This window comes from Hemitrygon akajei, chromosome 5 (assembly GCF_048418815.1).
Source record: "Hemitrygon akajei chromosome 5, sHemAka1.3, whole genome shotgun sequence".
In the NCBI taxonomy this organism is placed as follows: domain Eukaryota; kingdom Metazoa; phylum Chordata; class Chondrichthyes; order Myliobatiformes; family Dasyatidae; genus Hemitrygon; species Hemitrygon akajei.
Window position 1 is genome coordinate 138,517,733 of NC_133128.1, and position 25,859 is coordinate 138,543,591.

The 25,859-nt window shown below is 41.8% G+C and overlaps 1 protein-coding gene across 3 annotated transcripts in view; it reads left to right on the top strand.

Annotated features, from left to right (window-relative positions):
- Positions 1 to 25,859, top strand: part of LOC140728217 (double-stranded RNA-specific editase 1-like) — a 332,491-nt gene that overhangs the window by 229,440 nt on the left and 77,192 nt on the right. For all 3 annotated transcript variants that reach the window (XM_073046633.1, XM_073046634.1, XM_073046635.1), the window contains one exon: positions 5,108 to 6,048. In XM_073046633.1, the coding sequence (XP_072902734.1) occupies positions 5,108 to 6,048 (941 nt within the window). The remainder of the gene's footprint in view (positions 1 to 5,107; positions 6,049 to 25,859) is intronic.

A 25,859-nucleotide genomic window follows, 5' to 3' on the forward strand; every position in this document is an offset into this window, starting at 1 on the left:
ACTGTGACAATTATAGCCACCTGGGCTCGGGATTACTTCGGAAAACCATTATCATTTAACACAGTCCGTCGCTGCATCCAGAAATACAACTTGAAACTGTATTACGCAAGGAGGAAGCCATACATCAACTCTATGCAGAAACACCGGTGAGTTCTCTGGGCCCGAGCTCATCTCAGATGGACCGAAAGACTGTGAACCATGTGCTGTGGTCAAATGAGTCCACATTTCAGCTAGTTTTCGGAAAAAACGGGTGTCGAGTTGTCCGTGCCAAAGATGAAAACGACCATCCTGATTGTTATCAGTGAAAGGTGCAAAAGCCAGCATCTGTGATGGTATGGGGGAGCATCAGTGCCCACGGCATGGGTGAGTTGCATGTATGTGAAGGTACCATTGACTGTGAGGCATGTATTAGGATTTTAGAGAGACATATGTTGCCATCAAGGCAACGTCTCTTCCCGGGACGTCCATGCTTATTTCATTAGGACAATGCCAGACCACATTCTGCACGGGCTACAACAGCGTGGCTTTGTAGACACAGAGTGAGTGTGCTTGACTGGCCTGCTGCCAGTCCAGATCTATCTCCTATTGAAAATGTATGGCGCATCATGAAGAAGAGAATCAGACAACGGAGACCACGGACTCTTGAGCAGCTGAAGTCTTATATCAAGCAAGAATGGACAAAATTTCCAATTGCAAGTCTACTACAATTAGTATCCTCAGTTCCAAAACGATTAAAAAGTGTTATTAAAAGGAAAGGTGATGTAACGCAATGGTAAACATGCCTCTGTCCCAACTTTGTTGAGTGTGTTGCAGCCATCAAATTCTAAATTTGTGTATATTTACAAAATACAATTAAGTTGGTCAGTAAAACTATTGAAAATCTTTTCTTTGTACTTTTGTCAGTTCAATAAAGGTTCACGTGAATTAACATATCACAGATTTTTGTTTTTATTGCATTTTGGAAAAAATCCTAACTTTTCTGGAAATGAGGTTTGTATTTGACTAAATGTGGTGACCCATTTGCAATGGTGATTTGGTGTAGTAACTTGCCTGCAACACATTTTTCAAACAAATGCTTGTAATATATCTATTGAGTTACATTTTTAAACTTGCTTTGTTTCTTTTAGAGAAGGTTATTAATTTGATCAAAGCTATTCTTCCATGTCAAGATGTTATTTCTTTTAACACAATGCCAAAGTACTGAGTATTAATATTTGTGAAGCTTTCTTGCAGTAGCCATTTCTCTCTGTAGCTTTCACACATCTGACCTTCAGTAAGCATGAATGCACAAATACCGTGTTTTCTTCCAATCATTAGCGTTGTACTTGAAATCTGTAGCTATTTAATCAAATAATTTTTTAAAATATATTAAACCGAATACAATGATTTGAAGTAAAACAGTTTTACCAGAATAAATAAGTTTAATTCTCTGCTAAAAGCCAAAAGATATTTTCTAAGTAAATTGGGTGCCACAGTAGTGTAGTGGTTAGTGCTACGCTATTACAGCTCATGGCATCAGATTTCAATTCCGGCATCTTCTGCAAGAAGTTTGTACATCCTTCCCAAGAATGCATGGGTTTTGTCCCACATTCCAAAGACATGCTGGTTGACATTAATTGGTCATCGTAAATTTTCCTGTGATTAGATTCGGCTTGTTGGGCCGGAAGGGCCTGTTCTGCGCTGTATATCAAAATAAAAATACAAATAAATTATTTCTGTGGCGTGCAAAGATCACAGAGTACAGGAAATTGCATTGTGGTAAATATATTGTCGCTTTGGTCATTGTTATATGTTTGTTGGTTTGGATGGAAGCCTAACAAGGAACAATCCTGTAACAGAGCTGAAGGTGGGGAAAGGCATAGGAAAATACACCATAAGAATGTGTTTTGTAATGAAAACTCATTAATGCATTTTTAAATTTCATGTAATTGTATATGTAATCTTCTCTTCATCTTTTCATTTTTCTCATTTTCACTTCAGTTTTCTCCCAAAGGTTCATTTACCGGTAGTTTTTTTTTGTGTTCAAGCTGTCATACTCTTTTAGTTCAATCTTTGATACTTGAACTGCAGTAAATGTAGGGACCAAAACACTTCTAGAAAATATCAAACTTGCAAGTTCAGCTGTATGATCACATGTGGGTTATATTTTCTCTCCTGTTGAAAGTAAATTGCATTGGAAGATGCATTCAATTGCAAACAAAGTTTGAATGCAGATTTAAATTTTTTCAACATAATTCTTACTTGTTACTATCTACTTATGTGAACATGCTTTCTGAAGTAAATTATATTCATTTGCTATTATTAAACGGTGAACAGTTTAATGTGAATTGCCAGTCTCATTCTAATTTTGCAGCTTTGGTATTACGATTTTAGTTGTTGTGATTAATCACAAGTATTAAATCCTATTGTTTACTTAAACTTTGATGTTTAACACATGGTCTTGAAAATTAGCTGTGTATCGCCTAAATATATTACTGATCAGTAGGTGAGAATCTGCATGATGAGCTGATACCTATTCTTACTTCAGATACAAGTATGCATGCAAATTACTACTTTATTCTTGCTGCAAATGTTTTATATCTGCATTTATATCATGTACCCAAATACTTAATATCAATATATAAAATATATGCTTTCTAATATTGGCACAATTAATACTTTTAGAAAACTAAGGCAAAATTGATTATTGTTACATCCTCTCTCTTTTGTATTGACAGTATCTTTTTAACAACCCAGTATAATCGTGACCACATTATCATCAGCAACAATCAGATATGCCAAGGTGTGCATGTAAATACAGGAAAATTGGAGTCATGTTGTCTTGGTGACCAAATTGCCATTGTAACTGAATATGATTCAATGTTTTTTACGTAATGCTTGTCCATCTGTTTTCGCCCTTCTTGTCTTCCTTTGTCTGGTATTAGGAATTCCCACTCTGGCATTACAGATATTTTTCTGAGCTCCAAAGGAGTAACCTATGGACCTTTTGCTGAAGGATGTTATAAATGAAAATTTGACTGATATTCTATCAGCTTTGTGAATGGAATGAGGAGATGTGTATGAGGGAACCCTTTAGTCTTATCAATTTGTCCCACATCACTCTTAATCTCAGATGTATGGGCATGCTTGAACAATAAGTACTACCTGATATCTGATTGTAAATCAAACAAAGCATACAGTATGTGTGATATTGAATAATTCTTGTAGTTGTGTAATGTACCTCATGGATAACGAAGCAGAGTTTAATCCAAAGATGCACTGATTGGTATGATTTCCTATTTTTTATCTATGATATAATCTTGCACACATCGTGTTGTGCTAATGGAAGAGACACAAAGATTCAGATCTAAATAAAATAAAGACATCAATGGTTATAACTCTTCAGTTTACTGTGGTGACAATGAAATATACTGCAGGGATAAAAATTTTCATCTGAAAAAATAGGGAGCTGAAGTAAATTCTGTTAATTCTGTAAAGAATTGTCCATAATTCCTACGTTAGGGTTAATTTTTTTTTTAAATACCTATAGTTACAGAACTTTTACTTTTTTTTTAAAAGTCTGAAGAAAGTCTTTTTAGGACACTGATGTCATTGGCTATTGATGTTCTGGAACACAGCTTGATCATTCCCTGTATGATTATGCACTTTCATGTAAGAAGATGAAGAAAAGAAGGCAGTGAATCAATACAAAGTACAGTGGATTCCGGTTAATTGGGACACCAGGATCAGAACATTTTGGCCTAATTAGTTGGCTGCCCCAATTAGCTGAAGTTTCACAGAAATAGTTAAAAAGACAAATTACCAATGAACTGAGTACCAAATTATGTATTTAATTTAACTGCAGAACAGAAATGTATTAGTCCCTGATAGTTATTGATGGAGGAATTTTGCTGCCTTGCGCATTGTTTTGATTGTAAATGAACAAAGGCAGTACAGACATCTTTTGTAGATATGGAGTGCCATCATACAATGCTTTCGATGATTGCAACCTCTAAATCTTCATTTTCATTGTAACATTCAAGATGATTGTCGATGCCCTGAAATTCTTCGTAGATCCTAAGTTGTTGAAATAGTGTAATTGTTTCATTTTCTTTCCCAGCCACTTCTGGCATCTCCAAGCTTGAGTGCTTGAAACCACTGTGAGCAAAACGGTTCGGAATTGTCTTACTGCTTATTTCCCGCCAACTACCAGTGACGAAAATCACTGCTTTTTGAACAAAAAAAAACACATGCAACTGACGCTATTTAAAAACTATTTGTTCTAAGTACGGTGTAGTATAACAGCCAGACAAGTGCACACGGCTGATGTGAGTTAGAAACTGTTTAGCAGCAGTCTCCTTTTCCAATTAAGCAGCAGAGTGTTCCAAATAAACAAAGGAAACCCGGAAATTTTCTCTATTACTTTTTGTTCTTTGAGAGTTGTCCCAAATAAGCAGCTGCCCCGATAACTGATGGCCCAATTAACTGGTCCACTGTATTTGCATTGAGATTCTAGCAATCATTCATGGAGTGACTTGTCAAGGAAACAGGAGACCTCCCAGTCCTTTGTACTTGAAAATGTTAGGTGGCATCTTGGAAGAAATGGAGTGAAATCAAAAGGCAAGAGTTCTATCTTCAATTTATAATTTAGTTACATATAACTAAATAAAAAGTAACTATAATGTTCCAAGTTTATTTAGTGTTACAAGTATGTCAATTACATGTAAAATTAAGTAGATGTTAATTGCTTATTGTCATGCAGTAGTTTAGTATTTTACCTTGTGATCTGTACATAATAATCGAGTTGGGGCCCTGTTTCATAATATTGAATATTAATATCCCTCCTCTTTCCAAGCACCCCACCCCATTTCCTCCAAATAATAATCTTATAATTTTTGGGGGGGAATTCATTACCATTTTGGACTCCTTTAGGTTGTTTATTTTCTTTTTATTGTTAAATCCTTTTTCTTACATTTGTTATGGGCCTAAATCTAAACTCTCCCATTCCAAGATGAATCTTAGACACATCACTCATTCTGTTACAAAGAAAGATGAGGAATCTTTGAATTTTACATTTACAAGATCCTGCAACGAAGGTGTTGTAAGTTGCTCTTTCTGGGCACTGCAGGTTCAAGCAGCACTGACGTAAAAGAGAACCGTAATCTGGAGAACGTCTCTCTTAAGGAAAGCAATCAAACTCCTGGTGAGGCACAGCTTTCAAATGGCAGCAATTCCTCCATTAACAGAAAACGACCACTGGAAGAAGGCAGTAACGGGCACTCACATCCAAAGTTTCGTGCTAAGAAGAGGAAGAAAACTCCGGGTCCCATTTTGCCAAAGAATGCACTTATGCAATTAAATGAAATTAAACCAGGCCTCCAGTACAAGTTACTATCACAGTCTGGCCCAGTCCATGCTCCTGTGTTTATCATGGCTGTTGAGGTCAATGGACAAAACTTTGAAGGATCTGGGCCCACCAAGAAAAAAGCCAAATTGCATGTAGCTGAGAAAGCCTTGAGGTCCTTTGTCCAGTTTCCAAATGCCTCTGAGGCCCACCTGGCTATGGGTCGAATGCTGAATGTTAATACAGATTTTACATCAGATCATTCTGATTTCCCAGATACTCTCTTTAATGGATTTGAAACCCCAGCTCAAGGTGATGAACCTTATCTCTTAGGGTCCAATGGAGATGGTTCCTTCAACTCAGGCAACTATAATTCTTTTGGTGCTTCTTGTGGTACCGGAAGAAGTACTGTAGGTCAATCAGCAATGACCGCTCCATCTCCTTTTGCCATAACCAGCGGAAAGAACCCAGTCATGATACTGAATGAACTGCGCCCAGGACTTAAATATGAGTTCATTTCTGAGAGTGGAGAGAGCCATGCCAAAAATTTCATAATGGCAGTGACAGTAGATGGGCAGACATTTGAAGGGTCGGGGAGAAACAAGAAGTTGGCAAAGGCTCGAGCTGCTCAAGCAACTCTTCAGACTTTGTTTAATATGCAACTGGACTCAACTCCATCACGGCAACCTATTCTTAGTGAAGGTCTTCAGCTTCACCTGCCTCAGGTAGGAACATCGTTTTTAAACATAGCATGTGCTGATAGAAATAAGTTTTATGTGATAAAAGTCTCAAACTTAACATGGTAATGTATAAACCCAATAGATGCTGCAGATACCTGAAATCCAGAATAACACACATAAAATGTTTATTTCTCTCCATGGATATGCCTGACCTGCTGAGTTCCGTATGTCTGGTAATGTATAAACAAGGACTTGACACAAGCAGAAATTTTAAATATGTTCTATGTAGCAGCCAGCCATACCCATTTTCAAAATAAAAGAGGACTAAAACATTAAAACATAGCTTTTGCTAGAAATCTGAAATAAGAATTGGAAACACTCAGCAAGTCAGGAAACAGTTAATGTTTCAGATCAAAGACCCTTCTCCAGAACTGGAAAAGAATAAAAATCATGTTGGTTTAAAGTTGTAGAGTAGGTGAATGAGTGAGAGAAGGGATAGCACAAAGGAAATAGTTATGACAGGATAAGGCCAAGGTTCTTTGGGTAGATGTTATAGAGATCCTCCAGTTATTAAGTTTGAGGCAGTTAAAAAGGTGATAATACAAATAATGTAAAATGTTGCAATATGTTGAGCTTCAACTCTGAAATGTCTTCCTTCTTTCCTTCTACAATAGTTGATGGAGCTCTTGACCACATCTCATTTACTTCCTGCACCTCTGCTCTCAACACTACCTCTTGGACAGAGCCAAGAGAATTTCCCTGATCATCCTTCCATACATTTAAGAGATAATTCATTGTAATACCTGCCAATTCCAAATGATTCCACTATCAGAAATATTCTCCTTCTCTCCCCTTTCAACATTTCGTAGGGACCATTCCATCTGGGTCTTCCTGGTCCACTCTTCTGCCCCACCAACTATGCCTCCTCTTACGAAGCTTGTCCATGTGATTGGAGAAGATGTAACACCTATCACCTCATCTTTCCCCACCATCCAGGGAAGTAAACAATCTTTTGAGGTGAAATGGCAATTGACTTGTATTTCTTCTAATCCAGTGCACTACATTTGGAATTCACAATGTGCCTCCTCTACACTGAAGAAACTGAATGTAGATTGCTTGTGGAGCATCTGTATTTAGCCCACAGGAACAACCCTGAACTTCCACTGACTTTACTTTTATTTCAAGAAGGTAAGTTGCCTTCTTGAACTACTGCAGTCCTTGAGGTATAGTTCCATTTAGTCAAATAATGTGCCTTATCTGGCTCTATCAAAACTGGGCATTTTTGCTATTAGTCAACCATATGTGATATTGTCTGTTTTTCTCCCTCCATTAACAGAGTCTGACTTATGGGGTATGTCCAAAAACCCTGCATTTTGCAGCGCTTTCACCTTTGTATTACCACCATCTAACTGCCCCATTAACCTAACCTGTACATTTTATCCATGCTATCTACATAACAACCCTACGTACAAAATGCTGGAGGAACTCAACAGGTCAGGCAGCATCTATGCAGGGATATGAACAGTTGGTGTTTCAGCCCAGGACCTTTCACCAGTACTTACAATGAAGAGTCTCCACCTGAAATATTGACTGTTCATTTCCCTTCATAGATGCTGCTTGACCTGATGATATTGTCCAGCGTATGTGTATGTTGCTCAATATTTCTGATATCTACAGAACTGATGTGTCCCTATCAGACATACATTCTTTGTCCTATCCAGCCTTCTCACCCACACTTTACCTGAAACTTAAAGTGATGGCTTTCTTTCTTTCCCAGTTCTGAAAATGGATCTTCAACTGGTAACATTAACTATTGCTTTCTGTTGATGATTCCTGATTTATTGTGTGTTTCCAGCATTTTCTGTTTTTATTGAAAGAGGGTATGGTGTTGTGTCATGCTAATTGGATGCTTTCCAGAGGCATATCATATTACCTAGTTAGTTCTCCGTAATTCTTATTCGTAATTCTTATTGTCATTGGCAAGGTTGGAGCAGAAATTCCATTTTGCCTTTTTTGTGCTTGTTATCATTGCCTTTGAACTAATATATAAAGGCATTATTTGCTCTTGACAAATGTGCAGTTTAATATCGTTCCAGGTAAGAAGGTTTTTAAATTTTCAAATGAGTAAATAATTCTGAGTTTACTGATTTATGTTAGAAACTATTCCTTGAGTGCTCAGAAATAATGACAAATCATTGAGATGTTTGCTTCTGACACACATTGTTGAATTTCAAACAGTTGCCACCTGTTGCTATTAACATTTTTGTTTGCTTTGTCCATTCCTTTTCAATTACTTCACTAATTGGAGAACTTTCAGAGCAGACCCAGTCACATATGGCTGCCTCTTATGTTGTATGATCTATGTCCCTTTGCACTGCACCAATCAATCACTTGAAACAAGTTCTGTCTTAGTTCTCTCCCATCCCTTCCCAATTACAAAATTCTCTGTCAAATCATCCCAGAATCATTGTTCTGTTTAAAGCAGCTGAAGGCTTCTAAAATACTTCATATTTGTATTTCAGTGAGATATTCACTCAAGAATATTATGTTTTTTATGTTTTTTGCCTTATGTTTTTTGGAGCATAAATTCCCAAATCCCTCCTGGGGGGAGAAAGGGCTTCCCGAACAGAGTGTGAAATAGAAAATTTGTCAGAGTTGAAATTTGATACCAAAGAAACCAAAAGTGATTCCACTTGTAATTGCTTTGCAGAGACTGGGGCAATAAAATTTTAACAGTTTTGTGCAATGAATTGGTGCTAATTGCAGATTAATGAGTTTAACTGGGAAGAAAATATAGGGGAGATTCAAATGGAAAATTTGAATAACAGATATTGTGAAGAATGAGGGAGAATCCAAACGTGATAGAGAATAGGGATCTGTAGAAACTGATCTTATAAAACAGTGCTTATTTCCTGTGTGAATAAGAAATTGAAATCCATTCCCAAGTTTAAATATCTGGTTGGATATTTGAAAAGTAGGATCGTACTATAAGGTACAGTACTATATTCTACACACTATAAGGTTTGCATGGAAAATAACATTTTTGGTGAATAATAGTGAGTGAATGAAGGCCTCCATCTGTCAGAGTTGACCATGGATATAGTGTCCTAGCTGTCAAGATATGCAAGCCTGGGCAGTGCGATATGGAGAGCAACCTGTTGCCTATGTAGCAAGCTCCCCCCTCTACATATCTGATGAACCCAAAGGAATGGCAGAGACCGATACAGTTTGGCACCATCATTGTTGCGGGATTAGCCAGTCAGCACTGAACTCAAAGTAGGACTGCCTTGGATTTTTCACTCAGGGTTTACTCCAGAAGCTTTCCCCGTGAATGGGTATAGACATAAGGCAGCAGAGGATTGATATCAGAGTTCTCCTTCTCCAAGATAAGCTGTAAGCCACGGCTGACAAGCCCCATCTGCCCGAAGTGACCGGTAACTTGCCCTTGCCTCTTGTCCTGTCAGTAGAAATGGTTCCGCTGGGCTTAGTAGCTAAGCCACACGTGAGGGCCGGGAACTTGGATGTCAGAGACTATTTGGGACGCACGCCATTTGGAGCATTTAATAGGTTCCCAGCTATAACAACCTTAACTTCAGTAATTAAGGATGAAATTACAGCATGATTGAGTTTCTGAATGAGGAGAAACATGAAAACAGTGCTGGATATTCTCAATTTATATGATACTGACTTTCATTCAATGAAGCAGAAAATACCCACAAGAAACCAGGCAAATTTACTTCTCACACAACGAGAAATGTTGGAAAAGGAATTAAGTGGCAGGAGTCGCAGTTGCCAAGGAAAAGTCATCTAAAGCTAGAGACAAGGGAAAACTGAACAAAAAGTATACAACAACTAAAACTAGTACAATGGTGGCTATTGATAGAGATTTAAAAAATTGCAAAAGGTGACAAACCATTTTTAAATGAGTTTGTAAAGACATATTACAAAGAATACCAAAATCAGCATACATTTTTTATTGTTTGCTGAGCAAATTCTTAGCTTTGTCAGGCTCTTAGAAACAGATTGATGTGATATTGTCCATGAAAATAAGAAAAGGATGAGCATGTTGAATGATTACCTGTCATTAGCATTTATCAATGAGAGAAAGGATAACATCACCAAAGAATTACTGGTCAGTTAAATAGTGTATTGCCAAATTTTATAAGCAAGGTATTGAAGGAAGGAAGTCCATGAAGGTGTGACATTTTTAGAAGCAGACCATTTCCACTCTAAGTACTATAATTTCTCTAAGTTTTGTCTATTTTTCAACCTCTACTATCTAAAATAAAGGTGAGAGAGAGAATATGTGGAAATATAGGTCTCATTAGCCAAGCTAATGAGAAGTTACTTGTATAAGTGGAGGTCTAAACCAGCATAGATTTATAAAAAGAATGCCTTGTATGATGATCCTGATTAAACTTTCTGAAGCAATGAATACAGACTAGCAAAGCTCAAGATGATATAAATTTATAAAATCATGAGAGAAAGTATAGAGTGGATAGTTGGAGTCCCCAAGGTGGAAATTTCAAATACTAGAAACATTGTTTGAAAGTGAGGGGGAGGGAAGTTTAAAGGAGATGTGTAGGGCAATTCTTTTTAATGCAGGGAGTGGTAGATGCCTGGTATGCGTAGCTAAGGCTGTTGATGGAAACAGATACAATAGCAACATTTAAGAAGCCGGAGAACAGGCATTGAAATGAGGGATTGGACTATGTACAGGCAGATGGGATTTGTTTAAATTGACATAATCACCACTGTAAATATGGTGGGCTGTAGAGCCTTATGGCTGTGTTGCACTGTTTTATGTTATTTGCTAAACTAGCTAGGCAAGAGGGCAAGCAACATGTGGAAGGAAATGAGCAGGTTCACATAATGAGAAACTGTGAAGAGCTGGTTCCCACAAAGGTTGGAGTTAATTATGCAACTTTACACTGAGTGTATGTAACCTGGATAGTAAACCACATATCAAAATTTGCAGATGGCAGAAAGATGGACTATTTTACTAGTGATGGAATAACAACATTAAATGACAAAGTGGTAAAGAGCCTTACTTCAGGGTAATGTTGGCACTTCCACACAGAACTTAGTTTCCCATTGCTTCTGTTAGTTAGGTTCCTAGTTGAGTCTACTGACCTGGTGTGGATGTAGCAATATTGCAACACATTTCAGTCAATAATTCAACCCATCCCTAGTGGCCCTTGAGAATATGGTAGTGAGCCACCTTCAGGAAACATTGCAGACCTTCTCTTGACTTTCAAGTTCAAGTTTAATTATCATTCAACCATACATGAATACCTATGAATACAGCCAAATGAAACAGTGTGCTTCAGGGATCAAGGTGTAGAACACAGTACCAACAGTCATACACTGTACAAGGCACATGTAGTATAGCGCATATAAGATTGTGTTCAACATAGAGTCACACAAAAAAGTATAATATAGACGAAGTCCCTCAGTGACATGTCCTGTAGATCAATGAAGCCTGAATGTTGTCAGCAAGAACAAGCCCTCTGCAGTCTGCAGTCGAAAGAACGCATGCACGTAATCTAGCATGTCCTCCAGCAAACGAACACTGGAAAGCAGCACCAATTGGAGGACCTGCTCCCAATCCAGCATGGACACCACACCACTTCTGGCATCTCCACTCCTGGCAGATGCAGCAGGTGATGCTGCAGCATGAGGGCTAGTCCGAGCCTCAATAGAGGCCACGCAGATCTCCTGCTGTCGGTTTCACCAGTAAACCAGTGAACTAGACTTGCAGTACTCTACGATCCCAATATCCAACAGGGTTTTGTGATCACAAGAAAAACATCCAAGACAAAAACTCCTTTGGTTGGCCCTGGAGAGGCCGCTGTGTCTGAACACACTGGCTATCTTGCGAGAAGAATACTGTACATCTATTATCACAATATCATGAGGTATTATGTTCAATGGCTTAAGCCCATTGCCAATAAAGGAATGGGTTTGAGGGGGACCCTGCAATTTCTGGTGATCTTTTGCATCTGATATGTCTGTCCTTTCTGGGTGGTCTAATTCATGGATTTGGAAGATACAGACAAATTAGCTAAAGTGGATTGTTGTAGTTTAGAGAATGAATGTTTAGGATAGTGGGTACAAACAAAGTCAATTAATTGGGCTACTTTGTTTTGTATGCTATTAAGTTTTCCTAGTGTTATTGAAGCTGCAACTCTTTCTGACTTGTGCCTCGTAGATGGTCAAGTAACTATGGGAGGTCAGGAAGTGAGTTCCTTGCAATAGGGTTCCCAGCCTGAGCAATAATTGTGTAACTTGTCCATTATATTACTGGTTAAGACCATAAGATATAGGAGAAAAATACAGGAGCCATTTAGCCCATCTGCCATTTCATCATAACTCATTCATTTTTCCCCTCAGTCCTAATCTCCTGCCTTCTCCCTGTATCCCTTCATGCCCTGACTAATCCAGAATCTATCAACCTCTGCTCAGTGATGTGGCCTCCACAGCTGCCTATGGCAACAAATTCCACAGATACACCACCCTCTGGCCAAAATCATTCTTCTTCATCTCTGTTCTAAAAGGACACCCCCTCTGTTCTGAAATCCAGTGAGTAGAGGCACAGTGTCATCAAGTGCTCTTCATATGACAGGCTTTTCAATCCCGGAATCATTTTCATGAACCTCCTTTGAACCCTCTCCAATGTCAGCATGTCCTTTCATAGATAAGGGGCCCAGAACTGTTCACAATACTCCAAATGAGGCCTCAACATTATCTGCTTGCTTTTATATTCTAGTCCTCTTGAAATGAATGCTAATATCACATTTGCCTTCCTCACCACAGATTCACCCTGCAAATTAACCTTTAGGGCATCCTGCATGAGGACTCCAAAGTCCCTTTGCACCTCATATTTTTGAATTTTCTCTTAGAAAGTGGTCCACCCTTTTATTTCTTCTACTAAAGTGCTTGACCATACACTTCCCAATACTCTATTCCATCTGCTGTTTCTTTGCCCATTCTCCTAATCTGTCCAAGTCCTTTAGTAGTCTCTCTACTTCCTCAAAGCTACCTGCCCCTCCACCTGTCTTCATATTGTCCACATTTTTTTTCACAAAGCCATCAATTCTATCATCCAAGTCATTGACATCTAATGTAAAAAGATGTGGACCCAGCACTGACCCTGTGGAATACCATCAGTTACCAGAAAAGAATCCCTTAATTCTCACTCCTTGCCTCCTGTCAGTCAGTCAAGCTTTATCCATGCTAGTATGCTTCCTGTAATACCATGGGCTCTTGTTAAAATAGCCTAATATGTGACACCTTAACAAGGGCCTTCTGAAAATCTAAGTGCAAAAGATTCTCCTTTGTCTATCCTGGTTGTTATTTCTTTGAAGAATTCCAACAGGTTTGTCAGACAAGAATTGCCTTTAAGAAAACACTGCTGACTACGGCCTATTTCACAACATGCCTCCAAATATCCCAAAACCATATCCTTAATAATTGACTCCAAGATCTTACCACCACTAAGATCAGACTACCGTAGATTCCGGATTTTAAGCCGCTACTTTTTTCCCACATTTTGAACAGCTTTGAACTTTGCGGCCTTTAATCCGGAGCGGCTAATACATGATTTTTTTCATGCCGCCTCATAAACATTTTGCCTCATAACAGTAGACCAATAAAATTGATGAGTAGTTCACAGAGGTCCAATGAAATTGTACGATAAATCAAGCGCACTTTCACAATTAAATTATTGTAAATCAGTCATTTGTACTCACCCTCATCAACATGGAAAACACTCAAAGCATTGTGCTGCCTTATGGCAGTTACTTAGTTTATAATATTTTTGCTTAGTAATTCATTTTCTAGTTAAAGTTAGAAGAGTTTTAACTATATTTGTTTTCTGTACTACATCGCGGGATGCTATGACGTCACATCCGGTTTCGCGGTGTCTTGTGGGAAAATGCCGGTTTGCGATGAAACGGGACGGAGGGAGGGAGCGCATTACGCGAGCGGCTTTGGATCTGAGCGAACGCTGCTTTTAAGTTAAAGGTGATCAATAACTTTTCCTGGTAGGCTGCAGTATATATATTTTTTACCAGTCGTTAGGAGATATTGGAATGTTGTTCAGTAAAAAAGTATACGCAACGTATATTTAAAAGTAGCCGCGTTACGGGCACGGTTCGAAAAAAAGCATTTGCAATATGTATTTGTTTTTGTTACCATATGGATTTAATTAAAAGTTAAAAAATCCTCACGTGTAATATCTTTCTGTGTAAATATCTCATATTACAACGTGGGACACCTGTGGCCGAAAATCCGGTGCGGCCTTTACAATTAAAAAATTGATTTTATTTCTAAAATTAGAGCCAGCGGCTTTTAATCAGGTGCGCTCTGTAGTCCGGAATCTACGGTAATTGGCCTATGGTTTCCTTTCTCCTGCCTCTCTCCCTTCTTGAAAAGTGGAGTGAAATTCGCAATTTTCCATTTCTCCAGAACCATATCACAATCAATTAATTTTGAAAGATTATTACTAATGCCTCCACAATCTCTTCAGCCACATCTTTCAGAACCTTGGGAGTACACCATCTGGTTCAGGTGACTTTATCTACCTTCAGACCTTTCAATTTTCCAAGAGCCTTCTCCATAGCAATGACAACTTCACATACTTCTGCCTTCGGACACTCTTGAATTTTCAGCATTCTGCTAATGTCTTCCACGGTGAAGACCAATGCAAAATACTTACTCTATTCTCCATCATTTCTTTGTCCCCCATTACTAATTTTGCAGCATAATTTTCCAGCAGTCCAATATCTACTCTTACCTCTCTTTTACACTTTATGTATCTGAAGAAACATTTGGTATCTTCTTTAATATTATTAGCTCACTTACCTTTGGATTCCACCTTTTCTTTATTTATAACTTCTTTTAGTTTCCTTTTGTTGGTTTTTAAAAGCTTCCCGATCTTCTAACTTCCCACTAATTTTTGCTCTATTGTATGCCCTCTCTTTGGCTTTTACGATGGCTTTGACTTTTGTCAGCCACAATTGTGTCATTCGCCTTTAGAAAGCTACTTCTTCCTTGGGATGTATCTATCCTGCATCTTCCGAATTGCTCCCAGAACTTCCAGCCATTGTTGCTTTGCCATCATCCCTGCCAGTGTTCTTTTCCAATCAATTTTGGCTAGCTTCTCTCTAATACCTCTGTAATTCCCTTTACCCCACTGTAAAACTGATGTATCTGAATTTAGCTTCTCCTTCTCACCTTATCCAGCATAGCTGATCCCCTAGTGGACTCAACCATGAGCTGCTCTAAAAAGCCATTTCATCAGCATTCTAGAAATTCCCCCTCATGGGATCCAGCACCAACCTGATTTTCCCAATCTTCCTGTATTTTGAAATCCTCCATGACCATTGTAACATTGTCCTTTTGACCTGCATTTTCTATCTCTCGTAATTTGTATACCACATCCTTGCTACTGTTTGGGGGTCTGTATGCAACTCCCATCAGGGTCTTTTTAACCTTGCAGTTCCTTAGGTCTACACACAATAATTTAACACCTTCTGATCCTGTGTCATGTCATTTTAATAATTTGATTTCATGTTTACCAACAGAGCCACACCACCCCCTCTGTCTACCTTCCTGTCCTTTCTTACCCTCACTGGTGCATGGCACTGGCAGCTATCAAGAGATTACTACCCTAGAGGTCCTGTTTTTCAGCTTTCTACCTAGCTCCCTAAACTCTCTTCAGGACCATCTCACCTTTCCTACCAATGTCATTGGTGCCAATATGTACTAAGACTTCTGGCTGCTCACCCTCCTCCTTTAGAATGCCATGGACCCAATCCAAGACATCCCTGATCCTGGCACCTGGGAGGCAGCATACCATCTTGATGTCTCTATTGTGCCCACAGAATCTTGTCTTTGTTCCTCTGACTGTGGAATCTCCTATCCCCACTGCAGTCCTCTTCATCTCTTCTCTTTTGAGCCACAGTGCCAGAGACCCGGTCACTGTGGCTCTCCCCTGATAGGTTGTCCCCTTCAACAGTATCTAAAATGGTATACTTATTATTGAAGGGAATGGCCACAGGAGTACTCTGCACTGGGTGTGCATTTCCCTTTCTTATCCTGACACCCAGTTACCTGCCTCCCGCAACCTAGGGGTAACTACCTCCCTAGAGTTCCTATCTCATCACCTCCTCATTCCCCTTGATGGGTGTAGGTCATTGAGTGCGCCTAGAGAGATCTTCCAGAATTCCCACATGTCACACACAGTACAAAATACTACCCCTGGAGCCACTTTCACTGTAGTACTGTCCAAAGCCAAAGCCACTCTAAACACTGGCTCACTCACAACAATGGCTGCACCAAGAATGGCTACTCCACTTGTGCTGGCATTATTTTTCTTCGTCCTTTCTAATGAATCTTGCTCAGTGATTGGTCGCAGTCCAACTCCAAAAAGCTTGTTGATAGTGGACGACTCAGTGATGGCGATGCCACTGAATATCAGAGATATACAGTTACACTCTGTCCTGGTTCAGGTAGCATTTATCTGGAACATTTGTAGTATTTATGCCATTTATTAGCTATGGTTCAATGTCACCTACGTTTTGTTGTACACAGGCACAAACTGTTTCAATTTCTGACGTGTTCTCAATGGAGCTGAACATAATCATCAGTGAACAATCCCCGCTTTGACTTCTGTTGGCAAGGTGGTCAATGATGAAGATGTCCTTGGGCATGGATGGTTGACCATTGACAATCACAACCACTTTCCTTTGAGGTGCAAGGTCTAACTTCAGCCATTCTTATCCATCTCATTGCCTGACCCCCTCCCCTTTGAAATTTTAATTTATATATAGTATTTGGATGAACATAGGGATTGTGACCCCCAAAAATGATGAAATGCAAAAATATGGTTTTTTGTTGGGGGGGGTGTTGTGAGGAAAACTTCTGACTGCTGGAAAATGTAGATGGACAGCTGGACAGAAAAGAATTTTAATGAATTAAAGTGAGAAGTAGTGTATTTGTGCAGATGCAACAAAGGAATATACAGCAAGTAGCAATATCTTTTGCAGTGTGGAGGAACAAAGGAAACTGGGAGAGTATATTCAGAATCAGGTTTAATATCGCTAGCATATGTATTGAAATTAGTTGTTTTGTGGCAGTAGTATATTACAATGCATAACAATATAAGCTAAAAATTACAATAAGTATATATAACAAAAATAATTAGTGCAAAATGAGAGGAAATAATAAGTGAGGTAATGTTCAAGGATTCATTGTCCATTCAGAAAGAGGCTGTTCCTGAAACATTGAGTGTGTGTCTTCAGGCTTCTGTACCTCCTTGATGGTAGCAGTGAGAAGAGGGCATGTCCTGGGAGATGCCAGTCCTTAATGATGGATGCTGCCTTTCTGAGGCATTGCCTTTTGAAGCTATCCTGGATGCTGGGGAGGCCGGTGCCCATGATGGAGCTAGCTGAGTTTACAACCTTCTGCAGTTTTTTCCAATCCTGTCCAGTGGCTCCTCTATACAGTATCTGACAGTGATGCAACCAATTAGAATGCTCTCCAGAGAACCTCCTGTAGAAATTTGCAGGTGACATGCCAATTCTCCTCAAGTTCTTAATGACACATATCTACTATTTTACCTTCTTGGTAATTTCTCAATATGTTGGGTGCAGGATAGATCCTCTGAGATAGTGACACCCAGGAACTTGAAACTTCTCACCCTTTCCACTTCTGATCCATCGATGAGGACTGGTGTGTGTTCCCTTAACTTCCTCTTCCTGAAGTCTACAGTCAATTCATTGGTCTTTCTGGTATTGAGTGCAAGGTTGTTATTGAGCACTGATCAACCAGCTGATCTGTCTCACCTCTGTACACTTCCTCATCACCATCTGAAGTTCTGCCAACAGTAATTGTGGTTATCAGCATATTTATAGATAGCATTTGAGCTGTGCCCAACCACAGAATCATGGGTGTGGAGAGTAGAGCAGTGGGCTAAGCACGCATTATTGAGGTGTGCTATTGGTAACTGTCAGCAAGGAAGAGATGTTATTTTCAATTCGCACAGGTTGTAGTCTCTCAACGAGAAAGTCAAGGATCAAGTTACAGAGGGAGGTACAAAGGCCCAGCATTTGGAGCTTGCTGATTAGAACTGAGCTGTAGTTGATAAACAGTTGCCTAACATAGGTATTGTTATTGTACAATTGATCCAAGGCCAAGTGAAGAGCCAGTGACATTGCATCCACTATAGACCTATTGTGGTGATTAGACAAATTGTAGTGGGTCCAGCTCCTTGCTTAGGCAGGAATTAATTCTAGTCATGACCAAACTCTCAAAGCACTTCATCACATTAGATGTGAGTGCCACTGGACAACAGTCATTGAGGTAGCTCACCCTGCTCTTCTTGGGCACTGGTATGATTAGCACCCTTTTGAAGCAGGTGGGAACCTCCAACTGCAGCAGTCAGAAATTGAAGATGAACAGGGAAGGTCAGTAAGGTACTTAAAAAGACACCTTTATTATCTGAGGCATGGCGTGTAATATCAGGGAGGTTATGTGAGAACTATGTACACAGTCACAGTTTGATTATTATGTATGTTAAAGAAAAGTTGAGTGGAGTTAGAGAAGGTGTTGAGATTCATAATATTGTCGCCAAGTCTGGAAAATTGTAGATTTTAAATAAAGATTGGTTAAAATGGGATTGAAAGAAATGAGGGTGAAAGAGATCTGATTGAAGTGTATATCATTGTGAATATAGAAAGGGTATACAGTAGACTGAAGTTAATTGGAGCACATCAGGACCAGTACATTTTGTCCCAATTAAGTAGATGCCCCAATTAACTGAAGTGTTATGAAAATAGTTGATAAGTCAAACTATCAATGAACTGAGTAACAAATTATGTATTTAAATGAAATACAGAACAAATTAGAACACTACCAATACTACTTACAGTACTATAAAACTGTGTAATAGTTCCTAGTAGTTATTGATGAATAAAACCATCCAGTATATGCTCTACCATACTATTTTGATTGACTAAATGAAAAACAGTTAATGCAGACACCTGGTGCAGATAATGAGTAGACTGCCTTCATACAATGCTTTTGATGATTGCATCCTCCAAATCATCACTTTCATTGTAACATTCAAGATGATTATTTCAAATTCTTCATAGGTCCTAACTTGTTGAAGTAGTGAAATAGTTTTATTTTCACTCCCAGCTGTTTCTGGCATCTGCAAGCCCCAATGCTTGAAATTGCAGTGAGCAAAACAGTTTGGAATTGTCTTACTGCTTATTTCTCACCAAATATCAGTGACAGAAATGCAACTGATGCTATTTTAAAACTGTTCACTCTGAGCATGGTGTTTTGTCTAACAGTCAAACAAATGCACACAACTGACACTAATTAGAAACTGTTCAGGAACAGTCTCCTGTCCCAACTAAGCGGCATAGTATCCCAAATAACTGAAGAGAATCCTAGTTATGAACTTGATTAGTTTGCGTTCTTTAAGAGTTATCCCGATTAAGCAGCAACCCCGATTAATCGATGACCCAATTAACTGTAACCTATTGCCGTTCCCTAAATAGATAGGTCAAGAACTGATTGGCATAGGTTGAAAGTAATTTGTAAAAGAATAAAAGAGTAAATGAGGAAATATTTAAACTGAGAATTTTAGTGGCTAGAATCACTTCTTGAAAGGGATTTTAGTGTCCAAAATCAATTCAGGAAGAGGCAGAAAGCTTTGTCACATTTAAAATATGCTTACCTTTGCATGAAATTTGTTTCAAGAGCTATGGACATTGAAAGGCAAGTTAAGATTAGGCCTGGTGGTTTTTTGACTGACACAGACACAATAAGCCATATGGTCTCCATTGTCATTAATTTTCTATAATTGGAGTGTTTTCACCTTGATGCCATACTCAATCAAATTTTATCTTGATATCACAGGCAGCCACTCTCATCAAGCTCTTTATGTTTGGGCTGTGATGAAGATCTGGAGCTAAATGGTGTGGTGAAACTCAAAATAAGTTTCAGCAGAGAAAGTTATCATAAAACAAGTGCCACAAAAAAGCATTGTTGCTATTACCTTCCATTATTTTTGTGCTGTATAGAAGTAGATTGAATGCAGTTAATCAGATAAGATTTCTAAGCAGGCCATAGCTGGACATTTTTTCACATTGTTAATTAGATGCCCATGTGTTAATTGTATGCGGACAGCTTGGTTAGAGGTGTGCTATTTCTAGCACATAGCCCTTCAGTTCTAAAACTGGGATGTTGTCTGGCCCTGTTTTCTTTGTTGTGTTCAGTGTTCTCATCTCTCAACTTTTAACTTGAAGTGATGTGGAATGAATCAAGTTGAGTGAAGTCTGGTGTTTGATGATGAGGATCTCGGGATATAACCAGAAGAACTATTCGAGACAAAACACAGGCAAATTGGGCAGCTTGGTTGACATGGCTGATTTGGGGTGAAGGGCCCATGGTGTTTAACTCTTGCCACCATGACACCCAGTTGAACATAGATGTGAGTGTTTAATTCATGTACTTGGCACTAACACCATTGAGAATGCGAGTATGTATGCAACCATTCCGTCCCCCGTCCCCATTCCCTAATTATTTGTCCACCTGCCGTTCATAGTGGTACGTTGCTCTGACCTGTTGCTTCTGAGATTGCTTAGCTCTATTTGTTGATGCTACACCTGCTTATTCACTTCCTCCCTCACCACCATTCATGGCCCCAAACAGTTCTTCCAGGTGAGGCAGTACTTCACCTGTAAGTCATTCGGAGTCATCTGCTTTATCTAGTGTTCCTGGTGCGCTCTCCATTGCATTGATGAGATCTGACATAAATTAGGGGAGTATTTTGTCAAGCACCTTCACTCCTTTCCTGGTCACCAACGATTTTATTCCCACTCCCCATTCCCATTCCAAAATGTCAGCCCATGGCTTCCTCTTCTGCTATGATGAAGTCACTCTCAGGTTGGAGGAGCAACATTTCATATTTTGTCTGGGTAGCCTCCATCTTGATGGCTCCTCTCTTACCCCTTATCTTCTCCTCACCTGTCTATCACCTCTCTCTGGTGCCACTCCTCCTTCCCTTCCCCCATGGTTCAGCACAACGAGCCTCATCGCCCAACAACTCACTTATTTAGCATGAACCTAATCAAAGGACAATTTACAATGACCAATTAACCTACTAACTGATATTTCTTTGGACTGTGGTAGGAAACCAGAGTACCTGGATGAAATCCTGCGATTCACAGGAAGAATGTACAAACTTCTTATAGATGGCGCCGGAACTGAGCTCCAAACTCCAGAAGTTGTAATAGCATCACGCTAACTGCCACGCTACAGTGGTGTTCTGAGATTGTAGTAGATTTGATGGTAAAGAGGTGACTTAGCTGTTTATTGAAATTTTTAAACTGTTTTATAGGTGGGGCTTGGTTCTGAGATTTTGAAATAATCATCCAAATTGAGGATTGGGCTGATACAGAGCAACAAGTGAACACTTGATCTATAAACAATAAATGACAAGTGTCAAATGACAATCTGTAAACAATGACAAGTGTGGGCAGCCTACTACTGGGAGGAAATTCTAGCCCATTAATAGATTAAATAATTGGGCAAAACTTTGACAAATAAATTTCAATGAGTAGGAGACAAAAGGGAAGAGTACTTACAGTACTGAATGGCAGAAAATATGCATTGAAGATCTAAAATGACTTTTGTGAATCCCTGTGAATGAATCATGAACATTTCATAGGCGTGTGGTGACCCACTTTCCAGCGCACTCGAACCGGCTCACAAGATGGCGAGCGCCGGCAGAGAGGCCGGCCCCAAAAAGGGCGCCAGGCCTTCTTCACCAGCAAGGGGAAAAGCCCACGCGTGGGAAGGGACTGTGAATATGCCCGGGGAGGGCGAAAACGGGAAGGCTTAAAAGCGAGGCCGCGAAGTTTGAATAAATCGACTGCAACTCACCGTCTGCGTGTCGTTATTCCAGCGCTTTGTGTAGCACACCGCCACAATTGGTGACCCCGACGGCCCAAACGATATTTGGACCGAAGATGAACAACGCCGTATTTGTTCATGCAGTTTTATTAAAACTGCCAAGCTTCTGGACGCTGCGACCTCACCTATGGTTCCAACAAGCAGAAGCCCAATTGCACATTCGGCAGATAACCTAGGATTCCACACATTACTACTATGTGGTGAGCTCCCTCGACCAGGAGACAGCCGCCCAGGTTGAGGAGTTCATACAGTCACCCCCAGAGGACAGCAAATACACAGAATTCAAAGCCCTGCTCATAAGGACTTTCGGACTCTCACGGCGTGAGTGAGCTGCCCGGTTACTGCATCTGGATGGTTTGGGAGACAGGCCGCCGTCGGCATTAATGAACGAGATGCTGGCCCTGGCTGGAGGACACAAGCCCTGCCTCATGTTTGAGCAGGCGTTCCTAGAGCAGCTGCCCGAGGACATACGCCGGCTGTCTGACGTGGATTTCAGCGACCCCCGGAAGGTGGCAGCCCAGGCAGATGTGCTGTGGAAAGCCAAGAAGGAGAGTGGGGCATTCATCGCACAGATCACCAAGCCACACGCCCAACAGCAGATCAGACCAGGCCCGGCAGCAGAGCCCACAAAACCCAGAGGCAGGAGTGCAGAGGCCAATGAACAATGGTGCTTCTACCACCAGCGGTGGGACACAGAAGCCCACTGCTGTAGCCCGCCCTGCAACTTCCTGGGAAACGCCAGGGCCAACCGCCGCTGATGGCTACGGCGGCTGTCCATCAGGATAGCCCTCCTGTATGTCTGGGACAAACAGTCGGGACGCCGCTTTTTGGTCGACACCAGGGCCGAGATCAGCGTCTTACCTCCGACGAGTTACGACACCAACAACAGAGAACCGGGACCCACCCTGCAAATGGCAGTGCAATACAGACCTACGGCACGCATACGGTGCGGCTACAGTTCGGCTCCGGCCGGTTCATGTGGGACTTCACACTGGCCGCCATGGCCCAACCACTCCTGGGAGCAGATTTTTTGCGAGCTCACAGCCTGCTGGTCGACCTGCAAGGGAAGAGACTAGTCCACGCCAAGACTTTTCAAACGTTCTCCCTGGGTGAAGCCAAGTTGCCAGTCCCACACCTGGACTTATGCTGTCCGACAACGAATTCACCAGAGTCCTGGTGGATTTCCCATTAGTTCTGGCACCGCAGTTCATGGCAGCCATGCCCAGACACGGGGTACAACACCACATCCCGACCCAGGGACCACCCCTCCACGCCCGTGCTCAGCACTCCATTCGGCCTTTTCGAATTCCTCCGAATGCCGTTCGGCCTGAAGAATGCCGCTCAGACATTCCAGCGGCTCATGGATGCAGTGGGACGTGACCTGAACTTTACATTCATCTATTTGGACGACATCCTCATAGCTAGCAGTGGTCATCAGGAGTATTTGTCCCACCTCCGTCAACTCTACGTCTGACTGAGTGAATACTGTCTAACAATCTTGGCCAAGTGCCAGTTCAGACTCGACGCCATCAACTTCCTGGGCCACGGAATTACTAAAGACGGGGCAACCCCTCTGCCCGCCAAGGTAGACGCGGTCCGCCACATCCCCCGACCCAACACACTCAAAGGCCTGCAGGAATTCATGAAGGACATTACCTGGGATGAGGAGGCCGCAGCCGCTTTCATTTAAACCAAAGAAGCCTTGGCAAACGCCGCGATGCTAGTGCACCCCAGAACGGACGTCCCTACCGCCCTCACAGTGGGCGCATCCAACACAGCAGTCGGTGGAGTGCTGGAACAACTCATCAAGGGTCGCTGCAACCCCTGGCATTCTTCAGCAAACACCTACGACCACCCGAACTCAAATACAGTGCTTTCGACCGGGAGCTGTTGGCACTATACCTGGCAATCCGGCATTTCCAGTACTTCTTGGAAGGTAGGCCCTTCACCGCATTCACGGACCACAAACCACTCACCTTTGTGTTCACGAAGGCGTCCAATCCCTGGTTGTCCCGCCAGCAGCGACATCTGTCCTACATCTCCGAATACACGACAGCCGTCCGGCATGTCTCGGGAAAGGACAACGTCGTGGCAGACGCACTATCCAGACCTACCATCCAGGCCCTGTCCCAGGGGGTGGACTATGCAGCACTGGCGGAGGCGCAGCAGGCAGACAATGAGGTCCCTAGTTACAGGACTGCAGTCTCCGGTTTGCGGCTCCAAGACTTCCCTGTAGGCCCAGGTGAGAGGACCCTATTGTGTGACGTAGCTACCGGCTAACCTCGCCCCATCGTCCCGGCAGCCTGGCGGCGGCGAGTTTTCAACTCCATTCACAACTTAGCGCACCCCTCCATCAGGACAACCGTCTGGATGGTCTCCAACAGGTTCGTTTGGCACATACTCTGCAAGCAGGTCAGTGAATGGGCCAAAACGTGCATGCACTGCCAAACAGCCAAGGTGCAGCGGCACATCAAAGCCCTGCCGCAGCAGTTCCCCCCCACCCGCCGGCGTTTCGACCACATTCATGTGGATATCGTGGGCCTCCTGCCAGTGTCGCGAGGAGTGCGGCATCTCCTAACTATCATAGACAGGTTCACAAGATGGCCGGAGGCAGTCCCGCTCACCGACACCACCTCCGAATCCTGCACCCGAGCACTGATTGCAACCTGGGTATCTCGCTTTGGTGTGCCGGCCCACATTACCTCCGACAGAGGCGCCCAGTTCACCTCCAGCCTGTGGTCAGCTATGGCCAGCCTTTTGGGAACACAGCTGCACCACACAACTGCCTACCACCCACAATCGAATGGGCTAGTGGAGCGTTCACACCGTCACCTGAAGTCGGCTCTCATGGCCCGCCTGCGAGGAGCTAACTGGGCGGACGAACTTCCCTGGGTCCTGCTCGGAATCCACACGGCGCCCAAAGAGGATCTGCACACCTCGTCGGTCAAGTTGGTGTACGGCGCACCCCTGGTCATCCCAGGAGAGTTCATACTGGCCCCAAGGGGGCAGGAAGAAGAACCCGCAGCAGTCCTGGACAGACTACATGAGAGGCTCGGTAACCTGGCCCCCATACACACTTCACAGCATGGACAGAGCCCAACCTGCGTACCCAAAGACCTGCAGAACTGTAAGTTTGTTTTTGTACGCCGGGGCAGACATCGGGCACCCCTAAACCGGTCGGGGCTCCAGCACCGCGGCACAGAGGCAGACCTCCCAAACAGAGACCGACTCAGACTGTGGACATTGGGGGGTGTATCACCGGTTCTGGGGGGGGGGGGTTATGTGGCGGCCCACTTTCCAGCGCACTTGAACCAGCTCACAAAACGGTGCACGACGGCAGGGAGGCCGGCCCCAAAAAGGGCACCAAGCCTTCTTCACCAGCAAGGGGAAAAGCCCGAGCGCGGGAAGGGACTGTGAATATGCTCCCCCTATAGCATTCCCACCCGGGGAGGGCGGAAATGGGAAGGCTTAAAAGCGAGGCCGCGAAGTTTGAATAAAGCTTTAATGCAACTGCAACTCACCGTCTGCGTGTCGTTATTCCAGCACTGTGTGTAGCACACCGCTACAGGCAGGTATAATAAATCAGAAACATATAACAGGTTCGGAAGACACGTGCCCACCCTTGGAAGGATTAGTGGCCTTGAAAGAAATGTAGTGTAATTTACTGGAGACCTGGCCTTGTCAAGTTATGATGGGGGATGACAGCAATAGGTGATTTTGTTCCTAGAATTTCAAACATTGCAGGTGATTTGACAGTTTTGATTTTTAAAAGCCACAGATAGTCACTCTGCTAGAGTAGATATCTACTGTTTTTAGCTTCTTCAAGAAGTGTAAAAATTTGGAACCTTGTATGACAAGGTAGTGTA